The sequence below is a fragment of the Coregonus clupeaformis genome, chromosome 9, assembly GCF_020615455.1.
Source record: "Coregonus clupeaformis isolate EN_2021a chromosome 9, ASM2061545v1, whole genome shotgun sequence".
NCBI classification, from domain to species: domain Eukaryota; kingdom Metazoa; phylum Chordata; class Actinopteri; order Salmoniformes; family Salmonidae; genus Coregonus; species Coregonus clupeaformis.
Genome location: NC_059200.1, coordinates 5,855,876 through 5,881,366, shown reverse-complemented (window position 1 = coordinate 5,881,366; position 25,491 = coordinate 5,855,876). Strand labels below are relative to the sequence as shown.

The following is a 25,491-nucleotide window of genomic DNA, read 5'->3' as shown; positions in this document are numbered from 1 at the left end:
CGCTGACAGTCGATGACGTGCCACGCAACCATTGGTTGATGCATGCAACGTCTGAGCAGGGGAACGCGACCGTAGTCATGGGGGTAATTGAACGTTGGGATCAGAGGTTTTTATACACTATATTTGTTACTTTACTATCAATGGTTTAAGACATTTAGAACACTGCACAATTTACTGGGCAGTTTGGAAGTATGGAACTCCAAGTTATTAATGTGCAATATCTGATTTTTGTATCATAGTAGCTGGATAAGGTTTGACAGGACAGTCTCGGACAATTAAAAAAAAAGCGCACAAGCCTACTGCTTTGATATTCAAGTGTATATTCCCAATACATTTTACAATTTAGTCATTTAGCAGACGCTCTTATCCAGAGCGATTTACAGTCAATAAAATTATAATCAGATTAGGGAGCCAATAGATTGAAGTCTCCCTCTATTGGCCACTAACTAGAACAAGTCTGAACTATGCCCAAATTGAAGTGTAAAACCCCTATTGTATTCACTCACATCATCTTGCTTTCTTCATTTGAAGTCCCATTATACCAGTTATAATAGGCTAGACAGTTAAGAGCATTGGGTCAGTAACCAAAAGGTCGCTGGTTTAAATCCCTGAGCAGACTAAGTGAAACCTGTCGATGAGCCCTTTGAGCATGGCACTTAACCCTAATTGCTCCTGTAAGTCGCTCTGTATAAGAGCGTCTGCTAAATTACTAATTTATTTTTACTAATTTCTTCACTTCTTTTGTCACAAAGATCTTTTTTATTTGTATGTACAAAAATTAGTGGCAAACAGGCATGACATGACACTACAGTTACTCATTTTACACAATGTGATGGGGGAATTGTAAACTGTCTGGCTAACCCCACAACTACCTTCTACAATATTTACAGCACACTCTTGCTTTCATCTAGCCTACTCTTCCCTGCGTTATCTTCTTATCCATGAGGTCATAATGCATCATAGTCGTCGTCGTCTTCGTGCTTCCTCTTCAGCGATTCGCTGGCCGAGTTCTGTGACACCATGTTGGTGGTGATGAGGATGTTCTTGGAGCCGATCAGGGAGGGATTGATGAGGACGTTTTGAACCGTTGGGGTGGATGGTGTGGCTGTTGGAAAACAAAGACATCATGATTTACTATGAACATTTTGAATTCACATTTTATTCACTGAATAAATGCTAAGACAATCCCCACAAACTACTGAATTGAAGCTTCCGAGAGACCTGAATTACTCTAATGATGTACAGTGCATTCAGAAAGTATTCATACCCCTTGAATTTTTCCACATTTTGTTGTGTTACAGCCCAAATTCAAATTTGATTAAATAGATGTTTTTTGGTCACACATCTACACACAATACCCCATCATTAAAAAGTCAAAACATGTTTAGAAATTTTAGCAAATTTATTGAAAATGAAATACAGAAATCTCATTTACGTAAGTATTCACACCCCTAAATCAATACATGTTAGAATCACCTTTAATATCTAAGGCACTGCATCGCAGTGCTAGCTGTGCCACTAGAGATCCTGGTTCGAGTCCAGGTTCTGTAGCAGCCGGCCGCAACCGGGAGAACCATGGGGCGGCCCACAAATTGTCCCAGCGTCGTCCATGTTAGGGGAGGGTTTGGCCGGCAGGGATGTTCTTGTCCCATCGCGCACTAGCGACTCCTATGGCGGGCTGGGCGCAGTGCACGCTGACACGGTCGCCAGGTGTACGGCGTTTCCTCCGACACATTGGTGCGGCTGGCTTCCGGGTTAAGCGGGCATTGTGTCAAGAAGCAGTGCGGCTTGGTTGGGTTGTGTTTCGGAGGACACACAGCCCTCGACCTTCGCCTCTCCCGAGTCCGTACGGGAGTTGCAGCGATGGGACAAGACTAACTACCAATTGGATCCCACGAAAACATAAAAAAAATTCACCTTTAGTAGCGATTACAGCTTTGAGGCTTTCTGGGCAAATCTAAGCGCTTTGCACACCTGGATTGTACAATATCTGCAACTGTAACTAAGCCACTCATGAACATTCAATGTCATCTTGGTAAGCAACTCCAGGGTAGATTTGGCCTTGTGTTTTAGGTTATCGTCCTGCTGAAAGGTGAATTTGTCTCCCAGTGTCTGTTGGAAAGCAGACAACCAGGTTCTGTTTCTTTTTATCCTAAAAAAAACTCCCTAGTCTTTGCCAATGACAAGCATACGTTTAACATGATGCAGCCACCACCATGCTTGAAAATATGAAGAGTGGTACTCCTTGATCTGTTGGATTTGCCCCAAACATAACACTTTGTATTCAGGACATAAAGTACATTTCTTTGCCACATTTTTAGCAGTTTTACTTTAGTGCCTTATTGCAAACAGGATGCATGTTTTGTAATATATTTTTATTCTGTACAGGCTTCCTTTTCACTCTGTCATTTAGGTTAGTATTGTGGAGTAACTACAATGATCTTGATCCATCATCGGTTCTCCTATCAAAGCCATTAAACTCTGTAACTGTTTTAAAATCAACATTGGCCTCACAGTGAAATCCCTGAGTGGTTTCCTTCCTCTCTGTATCTTTGTAGTGACTGGGTGTATTGATACACCATCGAAAGTGTAATTAACTCTATCATGCTCAAAGGGATATTCAATGTCTGCTTTTAAAATTTTGCCCATCTACCAATAGGTGCCCTTCTTTGCGAGGCATTGGAAAACCTCCCTGGTCTTTGTGGTTGAATCTGTGTTTGACATTCACTGCTCAACTGAAGGACCTTACAGATAATTGTATGTGTGGGGTTAAGAGACGAGGTAGTCATTCAAAAATCAGTCCATGCAACTTATATGACTTAAGCAAATTTACACTCCTGAACTTTAGGCTTGCCATAACAAATGGGTTGAATACTTATTGACAAGACATTTCAGCTTTTCATTTTTAATTAATTTGTAAAAATTTCCAAAAACATAATTCCACTTGGACATTATGGGGTAGTGTGTAAGACACATCTCTTTAAATTCAGGCTGTAACAACAAAATGTGGAAAAAGTCAAGGGGTGTGAATACTTTCTGAAGGCACTGTAAATACACTGAACAAAAATGTAAAAAGCAACATTTAAAGTGTTGGTCCCATGTTTAATGAGCTGCAATAAAAGATCCCAGAAATGTCCCATACGCACAACAAGCTTATTTCTCTCATTTTGTGCACAACTTTGTCTACATCCCGGTTAGTGAGCATTTCTCCGTTGCCAAGATAATCCATCCACCTGACAGGTGTGGCATATCAAGAAGCTGATTAAACAGCATGATCATTACACAGGTGCACCTTGTGCTGGGGACAATAAAAGGCCACTAAAATGTGCAGTTTTGTCACACAACACAATGCCACAGATGTCTCAAGTTGAGGGAGCGTGCAATTAGCATGCTGACTGCAGGAATGTCCACCAGAGCTGTTGCCAGAGAATTTAATGTAAATTTCTCTACCATACATTTCAGAGAATTTGGCAGTACGTCCAACCTGCCTCACAACTGCAGATCACATGTAACCACGCCAGCCCAGGACCTCCACATCCGGTGTCTTCACCTGCAGGATCTTCTGAGATCAGCCACCCGGACAGCTGATGAAACTGGGTTTGCACAACTGAAAAATGTCTGCACAAACTGTCAGAAACTTCCTCAGGGAAGCTCATCTGCGTGCTCTTTGTCCTCACCAGGGTCTTGACCTGACTGCAGTTCGGCGTCATAACCAACTTCAGTGGGCAAATGCTCACCTTCAATGGCACGCTGGAGAAGTGTATGGATGAATCCCGGTTTCACCTGTAGCGGGCATATGGCAGACAGCGTGTTTGGCGTCGTGTGGGCGAGCGGTTTTGCTGATTTCAACATTGTGAACAGGGTGCCCCATGGTGGCGGTGGGGTTATGGTATGGCATAAGCTACGGACAACGAACACAATTGCATTTTATCGATGGCAATTTGAATGCACAGACATACCATGACGAGATCCTGAGGCCCATTGTCGTGCCATTCATTCGCCGCCATCACCTAATGTTTCAGCATGATAATGTATGGCCCCATGTCGCAAGGACCTGTACACAATTCCTGGAATCTGAAAATGTCCCAGTTCTTCCATGGCCTGCATACACACCAGACATGTCACCCATTGAGCATGTTTGGGATGCTCTGGATCGACAGCATGTTCCAGTTCCCGCCAATATCCAGCAACTTTGCACAGCCATTGAAGAGAAGTGGGACAACATTCCACAGGCCACAATCAACAGCCTGATCAACTCTATGCAAATGAGATGTGTCACGCTGCATGAGGCAAATGGTGGTCACACCAGATACTGACTGGTTTTCTGATCCCCTCCCCTACAAATCCATAGATTTGGGCCAAATTAATTTATTTCAATTAACTGATTTCCTTATATGAATTGTAACTCAGTAAAATCTTTGAAATTGTTGCATGTTGAATTGATGTTTTTGTTTAGTGTACATAGTGTAAACTTAATAGAACTACAGTAGACTCGTTCACCAGCCGTCTGAAACCAGTAGAAATTAAGTATAGTCTCTTACAGGACTTGGAGGCTGCAGTCTGTGAGGATGGGATCTGAACGGTGAAGCGCTGCCCCGACAGAGACATTGGCGTCCCCACTTTGGTCGTGACTGATTGCACTGAGGGAGTGCCTGGAAGAAAGGAGTCAATGTTTTTGTAATGAAACAGAAAATACATCAGATATGGTAGCAACAGGGCTGCACACTAGAAGGCAAACCCACATCCCAATGTCAAATGTACGTGTTTGGGGCAATGTATTAGAAAAGCATGTAATACAATGAAGAGGTATGAGTGAAAAGTTAAGATTGCACTAAATGGTCCCTCACCAAAGGTAGGCGTGCTGGACCTGCTGGATACAGCTCCTACACTGAGACGAGGCACTGTTATTCTCCCAGCAGATAAGGACATCTGCACAGGAGAGGAACAGTCAGAAAGAGTCACAAAAGAGAACAGAATGGAATAGAATACAATAAAGATGAATTGCAAGTGCAGTAAAATCTGCAGATCATTGGTTACCTTTTTCTGTATGGATTTGAGCCTGTAGTTAGGAGCAGTCAGACAGTAACGGTCTGGGGGCAGGCGGGGCCCAGTGTATGGCTTAATCAAAGGCAGAGGGGTCTGGTTCTTCTGCCTAGCTACCTCCAGCAGGAACTACACAAACTCAACATAGTCAGGAGTTAGTCTTGATAATTTTTTGAACACCTGAATAGGGAAATAATGATGTCGGTCTTGGCATTGCTACTCAATCTTACATCTCGTGGTGGTGGGGAGGTGAAGGACTGGTCCATTCGACTCTGGATCGCCAGTCTTATGTCGTCAGCATCCACATTGTTCTTCTTGGCATGTGTTGCATAGATTTTGGCATCCTCGATAATGGTTGTCACATATCCTGTAAAATTAAATTAGATTAAATGACTTAATTTTCTTGTAGTGCTCAGTGATTAACCGACATTTCGGTTATTTTTGGGGTTTGAAAAACGTATTAGTTCGTTTTTTTTCTGTGAGTGCAACGTGCAGTTTTATAGAGATAAATCAGATCAAGCCCGATCTGTGCGATGTAGTATGGAGTTGTAGTTTCCAACAGGCCAATATTATAAATAGTTTAGGGCTGAAGCTGTGGTAATGAACTACAATGACCATAATCCATTGCGCGCCTACTTGTCTGGTCTGAGACAGAGAGAAGAGAGAAAAACAAGTGATCTAGAGGGATAGAGCACTTGGTTCGTGAGGTATCTTCTCTACCTGAAAATACATGTTATAAGATTAATAGTTGGTATTCAGCAGTCATAAAAGTATGCCGTATTTACTTTCAAGAACTACTAAAAGTGACTGTCAGACAGCATAGGCAGCAGCTCTATAGAGATGAGATGATGAAATAGTCATCATCAAATAGGCCTAAAACAAATGTAATACACACAACTGAAATATTTTATTAAAGTAAACTAATGTGAATAAATGATGGTTAATAAGTGATAAGCAGTAATGGGCAGTCACTACCATCATGGGACTTTTACTAATTGTTTTATTCTGTGTCATTACAGAATTCAACCCACATAATGCATAGTGCATTTAGTGTGTAAAAAACTATCAACACCGAAATCCATGTAAAAAAAAGAATTTAAAAAAAGCCTAATCCCTCAGCACTATTGTCTTGGTACATTAACATTTGTGTCTTGTAGCTACTAATATGCAATATTGCACACAGAGCATAACTAACAAGAGAGAATTGAACGTTTACTTACTGTAGGTAAATTCCAGCATTTGATTAATCACTCTGGGCTCATACTCTGTTATCCCCATGTCTTTGAGGATTTGAATCATAACCTTTGCAAAGGAAGAATAAGAGAGCATAATAAGATAGAAAAGCAGTATACTGTGTCATCAATGTCAATGTAGACATCAGCTTTAAAGTCCCTAGGGCAATTCAGACAGCTGACAGGATTTTTATAATGAACTATGTGTTTGTTTTAATTGACTGTGTTTTGTATCTTAAACATGTTCTTAATGTGTATATTGTCTATATTTATTTTTATCTAAACTTACCTGTTGTATGTGCTTATTTTTGTATTGTGCAGGGCTCATTTGTAAAATAGACAGTCTCAATAGGACTTCCTTGATTAAATAAAGGTAAATAAACTGCACTAGCTAGATAGTTAGTTTGTCCTGATAACTTTGCTTCCAAGATGGCGTAGCAGTGCGGTCGTGTATTCTGTTGTGTCCTCGTGTAAATAGCCAGTTATTTTGTATTTCTTCATATATATTTCTCTATCTCACTTTTCCATCCTTTAACTAAATATACTTTCCTGCAACCCGCCTCACCCAATGTGGAACGGATTCTATTATTTCTTTATACCTTTTATCAAGAACCTCTGGCTGAAACTAGCCAGCTAGCCAGCTACTTGCTATTAGCCACCGTTAGCGGTCTTCACCATTGTCCGTGGCCTGCACTACCTACCAGCCAGCTCTAGCCTGGACAATTATCGGCCAGTCTGCACAGCGTGCTATTGACCCAGAGCATATCGGATTTTCTGCCGGAATCACTGAATCACTGGACCTTAACACCGGATCATCGCAACTAGCTAGCTGCAACCGAATGGCTGTTGTTGTTCTTGGCTAAATCACCCATGTCCTCCCGAGTGGCGCAGTGGTCTAAGGCTCTGCATCGCAGTGCTAGCTGTGCCACTAGAGATCCTGGTTCGAATCCAGGCTCTGTCGTAGTCGGCCGCGACCGGGAGACCCATGGGGTGGCGCACAATTGGCCCAGCGTTGTCCAGGGTAGGGTAGGGAATGGCTGGCAGGGATGTAGCTTAGTCGGTAGAGCATGGCGTTTGCACTCACTAACTGTAAGTCGCTCTGGATAAGAGCGTCTGCTAAATGACTAAAATGTAATGTCCGAAGCGTGCACCAGTTAGCCTTGAGCTAGCCTTGAGCCAGGCCCATCTACCTCTCTGTCAACCGGACAGGACCTCCTAGTGTTGACACGGAGCCCTGCCGATCCATCACGACTGGTCTGCCGACGTAAATTGTCTGATGTGGTTTCAACAGGCTTCCCGTTGCGACGACCACGAAGATCCATCTGCTAGCCCCAGCCCGCTAGCACACGCAATCAAACAGCCGTGCCTCCTGCTCGCCTGTGCTGTAGCAGCCACCGAACTGCTCCCGGACTCACCTATTGCTGTTCACTGGACCTTATGATCACTCAGCTACACAGCTGATGCCTGCTGGATGTTCCTTTACACGGTACCCCATCCTGTTTAGCCTCAGCCCAAACTTCTGTCGCCATTACCAGTTGTTGTCTTAGCCCTCTCGAATAACACCTGTGATTGCGTTATGCCTCTCTCCCATGTCAATATGCCTTGCCTATTGCTGTTTGGGTTAGTTCTTATTGTACTATTTCACTGTAGAGCCCCCAGTCCCGCTCAACCTGCCTCAGATAACTACTTTGTCCCACCCCCCATACACGCGGAGACCGGCTCAATCGGTGCCTCCAGTGATGCTATCTCTTTCATCGTTACCCAATGCTTAGGTTTACCTCCACTGTACTCATATCCTTCCATATCCTTGTCTGTACATAATGCCCTGAATATTCTACAACGCCCGGAAATCTGCCCCTTTTATTCTCTGTACCCAACGCACTAGAAGACCAGTTCTTAAAGCCTTTAGCCGTATCCTTATTCTATTCCTCCTCAGTTCCTCTGGTGATGTAGAGGTTAACCCCTGTAGCCCCCATTATCACTCCTACTCCCCAGGCGCTATCATTTGTTGACTTCTGTAACCATAAAAGCTTTGGTTTCTTGCATGTTAACACCAGAAGTCTCCTCCCTAAGTTTTAGTTATTCACTGCGTTAGCACACTCTACCAACCCTGATGTTCTAGCAGTGTCTGAATCCTGGCTTAGGAAGGCCACCAAAAATTCAGAAATGTCCATCCCGAACTACAACATTTTCCGTCTAGATAGAACTGCCAAAGGGGGCAGAGGTGCAATCTACTGTAGAGATAGCCTGCAGAGCTCTATCATACTATCCAGGTCTGTGCCCAAACAGTTTGAGATTCTACTTCTAAAAATCCACCTTTCCAGAAATAAGTCTCTCACTGTTGCCGCTTGCTACAGAACCCCCTCAGCCCCCAGTTGTGCCCTGGACACCATATGTGAATTGCTTGCCCCCCATCTATCCTCAGAGTTCGTACTGCTTGGTGACCTAAACTGGGATATGCTTAACACCCCAGCAGTCCTACAATCTAAACTAGATGCCCTCAATCTCACACAAATTATCAAGGAACCTACCAGGTACAACCCTAAATCCGTAAACATGGGCACCCTCATAGATATCATCCTGACTAATTTACCCTCTAAATACACCTCCGCTGTCTACAACCAGGATCTCAGCGATCACTGCCTCATTGCCTGCATCCGTAATGGGTTCGCGGTCAAACGACCATCCCTCATCACTGTCAAACGCTCCCTAAAACACTTCAGCAAGCAGGCCTTTCTAATTGACCTGGCCCGGGTATCCTGGATGGATATTGACCTCATTCTGTCAGAGGAGGATGCCTGGATGTTCTTTAAAAGTGCTTTCCTCTGCATCTTAAATAAGCATGCCCCATTCAAAAAATGCAGAACTAAGAACATATATAGCCCCTGGTTCACCCCAGACTTGACTGCCCTTGACCAGCACAAAAACATCCTGTGGCGTACTGCATTAGCATCGAACAGCCCCCACGATATGCAACTTTTCAGGGAAGTCAGGAACCAATATACACAATCAATTAGGAAAGCAAAGGTTAGCTTTTTCGAACAGCCCCCCCCGCTTCTCCTTCACCCAAATTCAGATAGCTGATGTTCTGAAAGAGCTGCAACATCTGGACCCCTACAAATCAGCTGGGCTAGACAATCTGGACCCTTTCTTTCTAAAATTAGCCGCCGAAATTGTCGCAAACCCTATTACTAGCCTGTTCAATCTCTCTTTCATATCGTCTTAGATCCCCAGAGATTGGAAAGCTGCCGCGGTCTTCCCCCTCTTCAAAGGGGGTGACACTCTAGATCCAAACTGTTACAGACCTATATCCATCCTGCTCTGCCTTTCGAAAGTATTTGAAAGCCAAGTTAACAAACAGATCACCGACCATTTCGAATCCCACCGTACCTTCTCCGCTATGCAATCTGGTTTCCGATCTGGTCATGGGTGCACCTCAGCCACGCTCAAGGTCCTAAACTATATAATAACAGCGATCGATAAAAGACAGTACTGTGCAGCCGTCTTCATCGACCTGGCCAAGGCTTTTGACTCTGTCAATCACCGCATTCTTATTGGCAGACTAAATAGCCTTGGTTTCACAAATGACTGCCTCGCCTGGTTCACCAACTACTTCTCAGATAGAGTTCAATGTGTCAAATCGGAGGGCCTGTTGTCTGGACCTCTGGCAGTCTCTATGGGGGTGCCACAGGGTTCAATTCTCAGGCCGACTCTATTCTCTGTGTATATCAATGATGTCGCTCTTGCTGCTGGTGACTCTCAGATCTACCTCTACGCAGACGACACCATTTTGTATACATCTGGCCCTTCATTGGACACTGTTAACAATCCTCCAAACGAGCTTCAATGCCATACAACATTCCTTCCGTAGCCTCCAACTGCTCTTAAATGCTAGTAAAACTAAATGCATGCTCTTCAATCGAACGCTGCTTGCACCCACCCGCCCGACTAGAATCACTACTCTCGACGGGTCTGACTTAAAATATGTGGACAACTACAAATACCTAGGTGTCTGGTTAGACCGTAAACTCTCCTTCCAGACTCACATTAAGCCTCTCAAATCCAAAGTTAAATCTAGAATCGGCTTCCTATTTCGCAACAAAGCCTCCTTCACTCATGCTGCTAAACATGCCCTCGTAAAACTGACTATCCTACCGATCGTTTTACATTACATTAGTCATTTAGCAGACGCTCTTATCCAGAGCGACTTACAGTTAGTGAGTGCATAACATTTTTTTTGTCATACTTTTTTCATACTGAGAATCGAACCCACAACCCTGGTGTTTCAAGCTCCATGCTCTACCAACTGAGCTACACGGGACTACATCCTTGACTTCAGCGATGTCATTTACAAAATAGCTTCCAACACTACTCAGCAAATTGGATGTAGTCTATCACAGTGCCATCCGTTTTGTCACCAAAGCCCCATATACTACCCACCATTGTGACCTGTACGCTCTCGTTGGCTGGCCCTCACTACATACTCGTTGCCAAACCCACTGGCTCTAGGTCATCTATAAATCACTTCTAGGCAAATCCTGCCTTATCTTAGCTCATTGGTCACCATCACAACACCCACCCGTAGTATGCGTTCCAGCAGGTATATCTCACTGGTCATCCCCAAAGCCAACACCTCCTTTGGCCTCCATTCCTTCCAGTTCTCTGCTGCAAATGACTGGAACGAACTGCAACAATCTCTGAAGCTGGAGACACTTATCTCCCTCACTAACTTTAAGCATCAGTTGTCAGAGCAGCTTACCGATCACTGCACCTGTACACAGCCCATCTGTAATTAGTCCACCCAACTACCTCATCCTTATATTGTTATTTACATAGTTATTTATTTTGCTCACTTGCACCCCAGTATCTCTATTTGCACATCATCTTCTGCACATCTATCACTCCAGTGTTAATACTAAATGTAATTATTTTGCACTATGGCCAATTTATTGCCTTACCTCCATAACTTACTACATTTGCACACACTGTATATATATTTTCTATTGTGTTATTGACTGTACGTTTTGTTTATTCCATATGTAACTCTGTGTTGTTGTTGTTTTTAATCGCACTGCTTTGCTTTTATCTTGGCCATGTCGCAGTTGTAAATGAGAACTTGTTCTCAACTGGCTTACCTGGTTAAATAAAGGTTAAATACAAAAAATAACAAGTTAACGTTAACTAGCTTGTTACCATTTCCAGCAATACAATAGGCAAGTAGATGCATTATGCAAAAGCATCCAAATATAATGATATGGAGTTATATTTCTGGACAGCACCCTCTACAAATGCACTTTGAAAAATAAATACTTCTGTTCTAGTTCTAACGTTAGCTAGCTTAAAGAGAAATAACTGGCTAGCTACCTAGCTTGCAAGCTAACGTTACCTAGCGAGATTTTGAGCTGACAATCCAGCAAAAATCTACTTAGAAACTTCAGACAAAGCCACAATAGATATTTAACTAAACACCCATCAACACTGTGAACGATTGAGACTATGACATTTCACAAATCTTAACTAGGCGGTTAATTCCTACCTGTGCATCTTTAGGAACAGTTTTCGGAGAAGCCATTTTAACGTTTGCTGCTTTCCCGCGCATCCACTTCCGCACTAAGCTTCTTCTTCTTCTTCGATGAGATTTAACGGCGGTTGGCATCTAATAAATGCTGCATTACCGCCACCTACTAGACTGGAGTATAACTCCCTTATACTTCGCTTTAAAAAAATTAATAATAGTACCAATAATAATAATACTAATACCCTACCACCTAACACTACACTCACAAAACATCACCAAATTATAATAAATATCATACTCCACTATTTAACTCTATTTAGTCCTACTTCAGGCCAACAGCCTGAAAGGATGGGACACCGCCACTTAACACACCCTGTAACTCTGATGTCAAGTCTCGCACACCACAACCTCTATTTTCTGCGACTTACGTTCCATCCCTGCAGTACAGTTGATAACCATTGCTATAAATGCCAAAAATCCAATCTTACTGAAACATATATCCCTTGTTGGTTTATCCCTCCGTCCTGGTACAGAGATACTACTCACACCACTCCTCTCAGGATCCCTCCCCCTTGACCCATCTTCCTCTACTTTCTTCACTGTGTCAGCATATGACAACTTCTGCACTACTCTAACCCTGGAAATCTCAACCTGCCTCTCTCGCATGGGACATTTCTGATCCCCAGCCCCATGGGCACCCCTACAATTAACACATACCACTACTTTCCCCAATGCTACACATTCCTTTGTCTCATGCCCTTCTGCACACTTCTCACACCTAGGAACCTGCTGCCACATGCCCATAAGCTTGACACCTGTAACAACATAATGTACTCAGCACAAAAGCTCGTACAGGATAACTTATATATCCTAACATCACTTTGTCGGGCAAAGACTCAACATCAAGCCCAAAAGAACAGACAATGACACTTTTGTTTCTCCACTCATTCCACACTAAGCTCTAGGTTGAAGATGGGATATGTTCCTTCTTCTTCTTTGGTATTATGGCGGTCTGCAAACAGATGTTATAGGTGCACCTACTGTATTGACTGTGTATCAGCCTAGTATTCTGTAGTATGATTTCATTACACTTTGTGAAAGAAGTGCCCTACCAACTAACCCTACAACCATTAAAACCTCACCACTATTCCACTACTTTGGCTCTATCTGATCCTACACCAGGCCAGCAGCCTGACAACACATATCAATCAGCCAGAAGGCAAGGATCCATTCTCTCCAAAAATCTCACTCCCACCTGGCCAAAAATCATCTTTATCAGCATTGGGATGAGGCTCAAACTCGGCTTCACTGCAGTTAATTACATTTTAAATTTTAGTCATTTAGCAGACGCTCTTATCCAGAGCGACTTACAGTTAGTGAGTGCATACATTTTCATACTGGCCCCCCGTGGGAAACGAACCCACAACCCTGGCGTTGCAAGCGCCATGCTCTACCAACTGAGCTACTCTCACCCTCACTCTCGTCATGTTCAATTTTCTTCTGCAGCATTCCATATTTACTCTTAATATATTCCACTTTCTTTTTGTTGTTGTTGCCCACCTTCTTATCGACCTCAAGGTTCCCTTGAGTCCATCTCCAAATCCGACAACCATTCGGGCATAGGCCTACCCGCCATATTGTCCCAAAAACGTGTCCCTTCAGGACAAAAACTTCACAAGACATTTGTTTGCGCTACCTCATGCCTGAGTTCCAAATCACTTCCAACCACAATGGGATATTTTGAACCTAGACTAAGCTAAAATGTGCATAGTCCAGCCTCCCTCTGGTTCACAGCGTTCATGACACCTACACCTACAAAAGCAAACTACAAATTTACTGTGAATGCATTGCTCTAATAAAATATAAAGCTATTCTATGTTGCAAAAATATTAATCAAGCTGTGGTGAATTTGAAAGTGTAATGAATGAAATTTCACTAGGTGGCGCTGTGTAACTTGAGGTTCATTTAGCTGGCCTTCAACAATCATCAAAGAATAATTAACGTGGTTTGTATACAAATGACTGCTAGCTACCTACAAATTGATACCTAGCTTTTTAAAGTACATTTTCTGTCATGTATGTGTGACGAGTCAACGTAGGGATTTTGTTTTGTTGTATTATTAAGTAAGCAAGCATCCTGTAGGAAAGCAAAGTTCCACTACATACTCAATCATGACATTTTAATTTACAGCTAGCTAGCTACTGTTTTAATGTGGTAACGTTAAAGACTAGGAGTCACATTCGAGCCAAGTGAGTAGGATGTTCTTTGGCTGCTGGTACGTTTATCTCAACAATAGTGAATCACAACCATTTGAAATGCTGATGTTTGACAGTCTGAGCCCACAGTATGTGTGTTGATGTCAAGGTATTTATACTGTTGGACCTTGCTGCTTTTAGCAACGCTAGTATTTACACTAGCGTTGCTAGGAATTAACGTTAGAAGGCAAAAAAAAAAGTATTGCCCGACAGAAGCCAGAAGTTAAATACAATTCAATTTCAACTTACTCTGCCGATTGTCCGTAGGGTTGGTCCTTATGCAAAAAAATAATAATACATCTAATAGAACATAAATGAAAGACTTTCCAAACGTGGGTCTGTTGTAGACCCAATTCCTCTCCATTTACCTCATGTCAAAATAAAAGTCCTACACGTGCGCAATACCTGCACACACAAAAAAAGTACTTGTGGGGACTTTTATTTTGACATGAGGTAAGCAGCTAGGAACTGACCTTGCTGAGCAACTGCATGACCCACGTTTGGAAATTCTGTTTAATTATACAATCCATTTGATGGATTGTATAATTAAACAGAATAAGGACCAAGCCTAAAGAAAATCAACAGATTAAGTTGAAATTGAATTTGATTTAACTAAAGGCAGACTATTCCGTTTTTTTGCTAGTTTATTACCAGCAATGCTAGTGTGTAAAAACTAGCATTGCTAAAAGCAGCTAAATTGGACCTAGGTTGATGTTAACATGCATTGTTTTCTTATTATTGTTCTCCGGGAAGATGATATCCCAGGCGTGCATCTTGTCCTCCAAAGGAGATCACCTCATCTACAAAGACTGCATCCTCCTCCTACAGGCCTGTGTCACTCCTTAGCACCTTATCTAAAGTTGTTGAGACAGATTCGTTTTTAATCAACTTGAAGGACACCTTCTCAAGAACAAACTACTAAGACTGATACTTGTATTATCCACCTTTTTAACCACATCAAGCAGGAAAGTGAGAAGGGGAACTATACAGGATTGGTCATGTTAGACTTGCAAAAAGCGTTTGACACCGGACCATGATATTCTTCTGATGAAACTGAAATGCATAGGTCTAAATGATATAGCAGTGAATTGGTTTAGGTCTTACCTGACCAACAGAACACAAGGATGTGCTGTTCTGTCAGAGGCCAAACAAATATCCTGTGGAGTACCGCATGGATCAATCTTAGGGCCACTCTTATTCCTTATATACTGTATGTCAATGATATGCCAACTGCAATTAAGTGCAAACTCATGCTTTATACTGATGACTCAGCATTATCAGGGAAGGGTATGGCTTACATAGAGGAGACCTTGAGTAAGGAATTGCATTATTTTAGAGATTGGTTGATTGACAACAAAGTGTTGCTACATTTGGGCAAAACAATTTATTTATCCAAGCATTTGTCTATGGAAGGTTTTCATTTGGACAAGATTGTCTAGCTAAGAGAAACCACTCCACTGCCCTCTTGTGCCACCTATGTTACGTTTGTAATTTATTATAAATGTATTAGTAGGTTTACGGATTAGGTGAGTACAACCCTGTTTTATTCTGTCTACAAGGAAGGCAATGAAAGAGCACATGATTCCTGTAATTTGTTCAATTGCATGCAGCTCAGATTTTTTTTGATAGACAAAGATATAGTAAAGGCTGTTTTCAGACAGGTCAAACTGCCAGCTGTGTGTGTGCAGGCGCACCAGCCATGTGTGTTTGTGTTTGTGCGTGCGTGCGCGGACAAAAGAGATGCCTACGAAGGAGTTCGCTTCTTCTGCAGCATTCGTTGTAAAATATAGCGCTTTGTGGTGGTGCTTCGGTTACTACTACTGCTGATCAGGTTGTATTTATTTTTTAAGATATGAATGATGTGCAATGAATAAGTTGTTATTTAAGGTTAGGGATGATGTGCAATGTATTGTGCCACTCTTTTGGTATGTCAATATGAATCTAATGTGGTTGTTTGTAATTTTGTCTTGCCTTTTAATCATTAGATGTTTTATTTGTTTTACCATCGAGGACCACTTGGGAAACGTGTTTTAATTAAGAATTTTAAGTGTTTTCCTCTGGGACTACATTAAACATATTGTTGTATATGTCTTTTACCCAAATAAATTCAATTAACTACATTACCAGTCAAAAGTTTGGACACACCTACTCATTCAAGGGTTTTTCTTTATTATTACTATTTTTTACATTGTAGAGTAATAGTGAAGACATCAACACTATGAAATAACACATATGGAATCATGTAGTAACCAAAAAAGTGTTAAACAAATCAAAATATATTTTATATTTGAAATTCTTCAAATAGCCACCCTGTCACGCCCTGGCCGTGAGAGGCCTGTTGTCTTTAGTTGGTTTGGTCAGGGCGTGAGTTTCTATGTTATATTTTCTATGTTTCAGTTCTAGGTTGTGTGTCTATGTTTGGCCGGGTGTCATTCCCAATCAGATACTTTGTGAGTGAGCCCACTCCCTTGGCTGAGAAGCAACCCCACACATGAATGGTCTCAGGATGCTTTACTGTTGGCATGACACAGGACTGATGGTAGCGCTCACCTTGTCTTCTCCGGACAAGATGTTTTCCGGATGCCCCAATGAATTGGAAAGGGTTTTCATCAGAGAAAATGACTTTACCCCAGTCCTCAGCAGTCCAATCCCTGTACCTTTTGCTGTATATCAGTCTGTCCCTGATGTTTTTCCTGGAGAGAAGTGGCTTTCTTTGCTGCCCTTCTTGACACCAGGCCATCCTCCAAAAGACTTCGCCTCACTGTGCGTGCAGATGCACTCACACCTGCCTGCTGCCATTCTTGAGCAAGCTCTGCACTGGTGGTGCCCCGATCCCGCATCTGAATCAACTTTAGGAGATGGTCCTGGCGCTTGCTGGACTTTCTTGTGTGCCCTGACGCCTTCTTTGCAACAATTGAACCTCTCTCGTTGAAGTTCTTGATGATCCGATAAATGGTTGATTTAGGTGCAATCTTACTAGCAGCAATATCCTTGCCTATGAAGCCCTTTTTGTGCAAAGCAATGATGACGGCACGTGTTTCCTTGCAGGTAACCATGGTTAACAGAGGACGAACAATGATTTCAAGCACCACCCTCCTTTTAAAGCTTCCAGTCTGTTATTCTAACTCAATCAGCATGACAGAGTGTTCTCCAGCCTTGTCCTCGTCAACACTCTCACCTGTGTTAACGAGAGAATCACTGACATGATGGCAGTTGGTCCTTTTGTGGCAGGGCTGAAATGCAGTGGAAATGTTTTTTGGGGATTAAGTAAATTTTCATGGCAAAGAGGGACTTTGCAATTAATTGCAATTCATCTGATCACTCTTCATGACATTCTGGAATATATGCAAATTGCCATCATCAAAACTGAGGCAGCAGACTTTGTGAAAATTAGTATTTGTGTCATTCTCAAAACTTTTGACCACGACTGTATATATACAGTATATGTGTGATTGGATGTATAGACAACATGAACAGTATATGGATAGAATATGTAGTATATCTGAAGAATAGTATATGTACAGCAATAGTTAAATAGGATAGGCCTTGACTAGAATACAGTATATATATATGAAGTGGGTAAAACAGTATGTAAACATTATTAATGTGGCCAGTGTTCCATGACTATGGACAGCAGCCTCTAAGGTGGTAGAGTACCTGGGTGGTAGCCGGGTAGTGACTAAAGTTCAGGGCAGGGTACTGGGCGGAGGCCGGCTAGTGGTGACTATTTAATAGTCTGATGGCCTTGAGATAGAAGCTGTTTTTCAGTCTCTCGGTCCCAGCTTTGATGCACCTGTACTGACCTCGCCTTCTGGATGGTAGCAGTGTGAACAGGCTGTGGTTTGGGTGGCTGAGGTCCTTGATGATCTTCTTGGCCTTCCTCAAATCAAATCTTATTTGTCACATTCACGTGTTTAGCAGATGTTATTGCGGGTGTAGCGAAATGCTTGTGCTTCTAGCTCCGACAGTGCAGTAAGCTCTAACAAGTAATATCTAACAATTTCACAACATATACCCAATACACACAAATCTAAGTAAGGAATGGAATTGAAGAATATATACATAGACGGACAAGCAATGACAGAGCGGCATGGACTAAGATACAGTAGAATATTATAGAATACAGTATATACATATGAGATGAGTAATGCAAGATATGTAAACATTATTAAAGTGACTAGTGTTCCATTTCTTAAAGTGGCCAGTGATTTCAATAGGCAGCAGCAGCCTCTAATGTGCTAGTGATGACTATTTAATAGTCTGATGGCCTTGAGATAGAAGCTGTTTTTCATTCTCTCGGTCCCAGCTTTGATGCACCTGTACTGACCTCGCCTTCTGGATGATAGCAGGGTGAACAGGCAGTGGCTCGGGTGGTTGATGTCCTTGATGATCTTTTTGGCCTTCCTGTGACATCGGGTGCTGTAGGTGTCCTGGAGGGCGAATAGTTTACCCCCGGTAATGCGTTCGGCAGAACGCACCACCCTCTGAAGAGCCCTGCGGTTGCGGGCAGTGCAGTTGCTGTACCAGGCGGTGATACAGCCTGACAGGATGCTCTCAATTGTGCATCTGTAAAAGTTTGTGAGGGTTTTAGGTGCCAAGCCAAATTTCTTCAGCCTCCTGAGGTGGAAGAGGCTCTGTTGCGCCTCCTGTGACACTGGGTGCTGTAGATGTCCTGGAGGTAAGGCAGTGTGCCCCTGGTGATGCGTTGGGCAGATTGCACCACCATCTGGAGAGCCCTGCGGTTGTGGATGGTGCAGTTGCCGTACCAGGCGGTGATTCAGCACGACAGGATGCTGTCAATGGTGCATCTGTAAAAGTTTGTGAGGGTCTTAGGGCCGAAGCCAGATTTCTTCAGCCTCCTGAGGTTGAAGAGGTGCTGTTGCGCCTTCTTCACCACACTGTCTGTGTGGCTGGACCATTTTAAGATTGTCAATGATGTGTACGCCGAGGAACTCCTTCATTTTGTTGATGTTGAGGGAGAGGTTATTTTCCTGGCACCACTCCGCCAGGGCCCTCACCTCCTCCCTGTAGGCTGTCTCGTCGTCGTTGGTAATCAGGCCTACCACTGTTGTGTTGTCAGCAAACCTGATGATTGCATTGGAGATGTGCGTGGCCACGCAGTCATGGGTGAACAGCAGTGGAGGCTGCTGAGCGGAGGACGGCTCTTAATAATGGCTGGAATGGAGTAAATGGAATGGTATCAAACATGTTTGATACCATTTAATTCACTCCATTCCAGCCATTATTATGAGCCGTCCTCCCCTCAGCAGCCTCCACTGGTGAACAGGGAGTACAGGAGGGGGCTGAGCACGCACCCTTGCGGGGCACCTGTGTTGAGGATCAGCGTAGTGGAGGTGTTGTTGCCTAACTTCACCACATGGGGGGCAGCCCGTCAAGAAGTCCAGGACCCAGTTGAACAGGGCGGCGGTTCGGACCCAGGGCCCTAAGCTTAATGATGAGCTTGGAGGGTACTATGGTGTTGAAGACTGAGCTGTAGTCAATTAACAGCATTCTTACATAGTTATTCCTCTTGTCCAGATGGGATAGGGCAATGTGCAGTGCGGTGGCGATTGCGTCATCCGTGGATCTATTGGGGCGGTATGCAAATTGCAGTGGGTCTAGGATGTCAGGTAAGGTGGAGGTGATATGATCCTTAACTAGCCTCTCAAACCACTTCATGATGACAGAAGGGAGTGCCACGGGGCAATAGTCATTTAGTTCAGTTACCGATAACATGGTGGAGCCATGCATGTGATCAGTATCTCCTCCTTAACCTATACTTCCTTTCTGTCCGTTCCATTTCTCTCTCTGTCCCTAGACATTTAAATTGGATACTTACATTTTAAAGTGTACCAGGACAGAAATATAATTTTGGGTTTTATATTTCTATAAGGATATACTGTAAGGATGATATATTTATGAATGGTCATTAACTGATTAAATTCCCTCACTGTTCTCCAGGGAGTCCTGTTGAAGGCAGACATTGAGGGAGAGATCAGAGTGAAGTGTTACATGCCAAGCTGCTCAGGTGAGCTTTCTTCTTTAAAGTCTTAATTTTGAATGATGTGCTGTCAGAGGCAAGTACAACCTTAAATAGGTTCTGAATCTTCCATGCCTAACCATTTTACATTCTCAAATTATCCTTTCTCCTCACTTTCTCCCCCTTTCCTCCTCTTCTCTGAAAACGAACTGTTATTGGCAGAGAGGTTTGGAACTCTTTCTTATTGGTTTATTAAATAATTTACTGCTTGGTGATGTCAACAGGCAGGCCAAAACTCCATCCCATCAAAACAGGCTGAAATTACAGGAGGTCATTTCAAACAGCTCTTACACTAAAAGGGCGTTATCATCATTTTCACAATTTCACAGTATTGTTCCAACCTCAGTGTGGAGATGTATATAAAACTCAGGAAAATCACGTTTGACTGCACTGGGCCTTTAAAACATATCATTCCCTGCCACAGCATTAATTGTCATAATTGATGTTATTGACCTTTAGTTGTACTCTCAACCTTATTGTGGAAGAGCACAGTCACATCTCCCACTGACATCAAGGCATTACACACAAGTCTGTGTTATCTGCTCTTTCCTCTCTGCTCTCAGGCTATGGGGCAGCTGTTCATGTGGATGAGTGCAGCTTCCACCAGGCTGTCAGGCTGGATGAGTTTGACACCTACAGAATCCTGAAATTGTGTCCCAGCCAAGGAGAGGTGCTCATGGAATTCACTCAATCACACACACACACTACACCAAGACTTGTATCTCACTGTTACATAAACAAATGTATTCTCTCTCAATGTTTTTCACACACACTTTTTCGCTCTCTAGCAAATAGTGATGACCTGCCCACAGTCCCTCCATTCCGTATTTTCCCTTCTATAGAGAGGGACAGTGGTGGCAGGTACAGAACCCCTCATCATTCAGAACACTGTTCATTCCTTTTGGGTAGAGAACCCTTTACCAGAACCATCTCATATGGTATAACACACAGATTTCACTTCCTCTTACTAATGATGACAACTGTCATTTTAACTTCCCCATTTTACTAACTTGAGTGTTGGGAAATCAAGTCTTTAAACATCCCAACCACCACCCTCAACACACACTTGCTCTTTCCTGTAGGTTATTGATGTACTTGAAGCTGCGGTGTGACCTGCCCCCAAAGAGGTCAGTCCTCCAATAACAGGGAATGCTGATATGCATGTACATTGTGTTGATAATGTAGAGTTTGAATGTAGCATATGTGGTAGTCATTGAACACTTGATAATACTTTATGATGTACTTTATAATAGTTAAATGTAGTCTGTCAGTGTGATTATCCTTGCCTTCTCTGATTGGACTGCAACGTAGGTCACTCTTTGTCAAGGAAGCAATCTCTTCTCTTTTACAGCGCTGCTATTAATGTTTCTATTACAATACCGGTCCCCAAGGGCTCGCTTAGGTGAGGAGAAACTCCTTTCTCTATCTCATGTTCCCTCCATCCTTCTCCCGGTCTCTCACCATGTGTACCCCCTCAGTACATAACAAACTCCCGCTCCTCGCTCTCTCCATCTCTTCTCACCCTCTTTGTTTTCCAGTCTCTCTCAGGAGTTGAGAAGCCCGGACCAGAGTGCTGAACTGCAGCCAAAAAACAAGGCTGTTCACTGGGAGATCCCTCACTTCCCAGGGGGTGCCCAGCTCTCCGCCCTGTTCAAGGTGACTAAACATTATCAGCACAATAGCAGATAGCAGGTACTGGTAGTGTGAGGGTATAATAGGTCAGTTTCAGTGACGCTGATGTCAGGAAATCAGGAATGTCTTATCATTGAGGAAGAATCATATCTCTGCATACTTGTTTGCTATAGATCAGATAGATTGTAGATCAGATCGTTAGCTATAGATCAGGTTCTCAAAAGCCATTAGCCATTTGCAGGTCGCATAGAGCAATGAGGCATATGCAGACAGCATTATATGATTAACATACTTCAGTGGAAACTTAGCAAGTGCAAAATAATCCTGTTGTTCAAGGTACATTATTTGACCCTAATAGACATGTAATAGATAGACAACTATGCAAATGATTGACCAACATGCTGAGCACTTCCTCTCTCCCTGTACATTCAGCTGGAGGTCCCTGGCCTTAGCTCTGCCTCATTACAGGAAGTAGGACCAGTCAGTCTGAGCTTTGAGCTGCTTAAGTACACCTGCACAGGACTGCAAATTAGATCAATCAATCAATCAATCAATTTTATTTTATATAGCCCTTCGTACATCAGCTAATATCTCGAAGTGCTGTACAGAAACCCAGCCTAAAACCCCAAACAGCTAGTAATGCAGGTGTAGAAGCACGGTGGCTAGGAAAAACTCCCTAGAAAGGCCAAAACCTAGGAAGAAACCTAGAGAGGAACCAGGCTATGAGGGGTGGCCAGTCCTCTTCTGGCTGTGCCGGGTGGAGATTATAACAGAACCATACCAAGATGTTCAAAAATGTTCATAAGTGACAAGCATGGTCAAATAATAATCAGGAATAAATCTCAGTTGGCTTTTCATAGCCGATCATTAAGAGTTGAAAACAGCAGGTCTGGGACAGGTAGGGGTTCCATAACCGCAGGCAGAACAGTTGAAACTGGAATAGCAGCAAGGCCAGGCGGACTGGGGACAGCAAGGAGTCACCACGGCCGGTAGTCCCGACGTATGGTCCTAGGGCTCAGGTCTCTCAGTTGGCTTTTCATAGCCGATCATTAAGAGTTGAAAACAGCAGGTCTGGGACAGGTAGGGGGTTTCGTAACCGCAGGCAGAACAGTTGAAACTGGAATAGCAGCAAGGCCAGGCGGACTGGGGACAGCAAGGTGTCAGCATGCCCGGTAGTCCTGACGTATGGTCCTAGGGCTCAGGTTCTCAGAGAGAAGAGAGAACGAGAGAATTAGAGAGAGCATACTTAAATTCACACAGGACACTGGATAAGACAGGAGAAGTACTCCAGGTATAACCAACTAACCCCAGCCCCCCGACACATAAACTACTGCAGCATAAATACTGGAGGCTGAGACAGGAGCGGTCCGGAGACACTGTGGCCCCATCCGAAAAAAACCCCGGACAGGGCCAAACAGGAAGGATATAACCCCACCCACTCTGCCAAAGCACAGCCCCCGCACCACTAGAGGGATATCCTCAACCACCAACTTACAATCCTGAGACAAGGCCGAGTATAGCCCACAGAGGTCTCCACCACAGCACAAACCAAGGGGGGGCGCCAACCCAGACAGGAAGATCACGTCAGTAACTCAACCCACTCAAGTGACGCACCCCTCCTAGGGACGGCATGAAAGAGCACCAGCAAGCCAGTGACTCAGCCCCTGTAACAGGGTTAGAGGCAGAGAACCCCAGTGGAGAGAGGGGAACCGGCCCGGCAGAGACAGCAAGGGCTGTTCGTTGCTCCAGAGCCTTTCCGTTCACCTTCACACTCCTGGGCCAGACTACACTCAATCATATGACCTACTGAAGAGATACGTCTTCAGTAAAGACTTAAAGGTTGAGACCGAGTCTGCGTCTCTCACATGGGTAGGCAGACTGTTCCATAAAAATGGAGATCTATAGGAGAAAGCCCTGCCTCCCGCTGTTTGCTTAGAAATTCTAGGGACAATTAGGAGGCCTGCGTCTTGTGACCGTAGCGTACGTATTGGTATGTACGGCAGGACCAACTCGGAAAGATAGGTAGGAGCAAGCCCATGTAACGCTTTATAGGTTAACAGTAAAACCTTGAAATCAGCCCTTGCCTTAACAGGAAGCCAGTGTAGGGAAGCTAGCACTGGAGTAATATGATCAAATTTCTTGGTTCTAGTCAGGATTCTAGCAGCCGTATTTAGCACTAACTGAAGTTTATTTAGTGCTTTATCCGGGTAGCCGGAAAGTAGAGCATTGCAGTAGTCTAACCTAGAAGTAACAAATGCATGGATTAATTTTTCTGCATCATTTTTGGACAGAAAATTTCTGATTTTTGCAATGTTACGTAGATGGAAAAAAGCTGTCCTTGAAACAGTCTTGATATGTTCGTCAAAAGAGAGATCAGGGTCAAGAGTAACGCCGAGGTCCTTCACAGTTTTATTTGAGACGACTTTACAACCATCAAGATGAATTGTCAGATTTAACAGAAGATCTCTTTGTTTCTTGGGACCTAGAACAAGCATCTCTGTTTTGTCCGAGTTTAAAAGTAGAAAGTTTTCAGCCATCCACTTCCTTATGTCTGAAACACAGGCTTCTAGCGAGGGCAATTTTGGGGCTTCACCATGTTTCATTGAAATGTACAGCTGTGTGTCATCCGCATAGCAGTGAAAGTTAACATTATGTTTTCGAATAACATCCCCAAGAGGTAAAATATATAGTGAAAACAATAGTGGTCCTAAAACGGAACCTTGAGGAACACCGAAATGTACAGTTGATTTGTCGGAGGACAGACCATTCACAGAGACAAACTGATATCTTTCCGACAGGTAAGATCTAAACCAGGCCAGAACTTGTCCGTGTAGACCAATTTGGGTTTCCAGTCTCTCCAAAAGAATGTGGTGATCGATGGTGTCAAAGGCAGCACTAAGGTCTAGTAGCACGAGGACAGATGCAGAGCCTCGGTCTGACGCCATTAAAAGGTCATTTACCACCTTCACAAGTGCAGTCTCAGTGCTATGATGGGGTCTAAAACCAGACTGAAGCATTTCGTATACATTGTTTGTCTTCAGAAAGGCAGTGAGTTGCTGCGCAACAGCTTTTTCTAAAATTTTTGAGAGGAATGGAAGATTCGATATAGGCCGATAGTTTTTTATATTTTCCGGGTCAAGGTTTGGCTTTTTCAAGAGAGGCTTTATCACTGCCACTTTTAGTGAGTTTGGTACACATCCGGTGGATAGAGAGCTGTTTATTATGTTCAACATAGGAGGGCCAAGCACAGGAAGCAGCTCCTTCAGCAGTTTAGTAGGAATAGGATCCAGTATGCAGCTTGAAGGTTTAGAGGCCATGATTATTTTCATCATTGTGTCAAGAGATATAGTACTAAAGCACTTAAGTGTCTCTCCCGATCCCAGGCCCTCGCAGAGCTGTGCAGATCCAGGACAGCTAAGCCCTGGAGGAATACGCAGATTCAAAGAGGAGTCCGTAATTTGCTTTCTAATGGTCATGATCTTTTCCTCAAAGAAGTTCATGAATTTATTCCTCCGCCTGTCCCCGATACAGCCTGGACCATTGTAATGCTGGGTCCGCTACGTGACCCATTCAGACGCATATACCATCCGTATCTGATACGGACATACAGCGCACACAGACACAACATTGATCACTCAGACTCTGGTCTACTCTCAATATGGATGTGAACCCTGATCTTGACTGCCTGAAAAAGTGAAGGGACTTTTGTATGACATGTTTATTCTGTGTATTGGAGTGACCCAATACAAATGCATCTACTACACCAAAAAG

General features: G+C 43.3%; 2 protein-coding genes across 3 annotated transcripts; one reads left to right on the top strand and one right to left on the bottom strand.

Annotated features, from left to right (window-relative positions):
• Positions 1-736: 736 nt before the first annotated feature.
• LOC121573618 (transcription initiation factor TFIID subunit 9-like) lies at positions 737-14,418 on the bottom strand. 2 transcript variants are annotated; one of them, XM_041885729.2, is made up of 7 exons: positions 14,298-14,418; positions 6,264-6,345; positions 5,274-5,410; positions 5,038-5,172; positions 4,848-4,929; positions 4,542-4,652; positions 737-1,105 (listed from the first exon to the last, which is right to left on the bottom strand). In XM_041885729.2, the coding sequence occupies exons 2-7, from the start codon at positions 6,340-6,342 to the stop codon at positions 948-950; spliced, it is 702 nt and encodes a 233-aa protein (XP_041741663.1). In that variant the 5' UTR covers positions 6,343-6,345; positions 14,298-14,418; the 3' UTR covers positions 737-947. The 2 variants fall into 2 exon arrangements, with proteins under 2 accessions (XP_041741663.1, XP_041741662.1); XM_041885728.1 differs by lacking the exon at positions 14,298-14,418 and adding an exon at positions 11,812-11,890.
• A 383-nt stretch (positions 14,419-14,801) lies between these two features.
• LOC121574547 (AP-4 complex subunit mu-1-like) lies at positions 14,802-25,266 on the top strand. Its single transcript, XM_041887148.1, has 9 exons — positions 14,802-14,882; positions 20,010-20,076; positions 20,652-20,780; positions 20,883-20,949; positions 21,171-21,215; positions 21,440-21,490; positions 21,627-21,744; positions 22,153-22,253; positions 25,227-25,266. Exons 1-9 carry the CDS (start codon positions 14,802-14,804, stop codon positions 25,264-25,266), a joined length of 699 nt encoding a protein of 232 aa, XP_041743082.1.
• Positions 25,267-25,491: the final 225 nt, after the last annotated feature.

What these genes read in the sequence shown, in the direction of transcription:
- LOC121573618 (XM_041885728.1), bottom strand. Translation starts at nt 11,874, where the DNA reads ATGCGCGGGAAAGCAGCAAACGTTAAAATGGCTTCTCCGAAAACTGTT. An exon ending in CCTCCCCACCACCACGAGAT is followed by an intron (nt 5,173 to 5,273) that starts GTAAGATTGAGT and finishes GAGTTTGTGTAG; the next exon opens with TTCCTGCTGGAGGTAGCTAG. An exon ending in GTCCAGCACGCCTACCTTTG is followed by an intron (nt 4,653 to 4,847) that starts GTGAGGGACCAT and finishes CCTTTCTTCCAG; the next exon opens with GCACTCCCTCAGTGCAATCA.
- LOC121574547 (XM_041887148.1), top strand. Translation starts at nt 14,802, where the DNA reads ATGATATCCCAGGCGTGCATCTTGTCCTCCAAAGGAGATCACCTCATC. An exon ending in GCTCATGGAATTCACTCAAT is followed by an intron (nt 20,781 to 20,882) that starts CACACACACACA and finishes CTCTAGCAAATA; the next exon opens with GTGATGACCTGCCCACAGTC. An exon ending in TGCACAGGACTGCAAATTAG is followed by an intron (nt 22,254 to 25,226) that starts ATCAATCAATCA and finishes GTTCATGAATTT; the next exon opens with ATTCCTCCGCCTGTCCCCGA.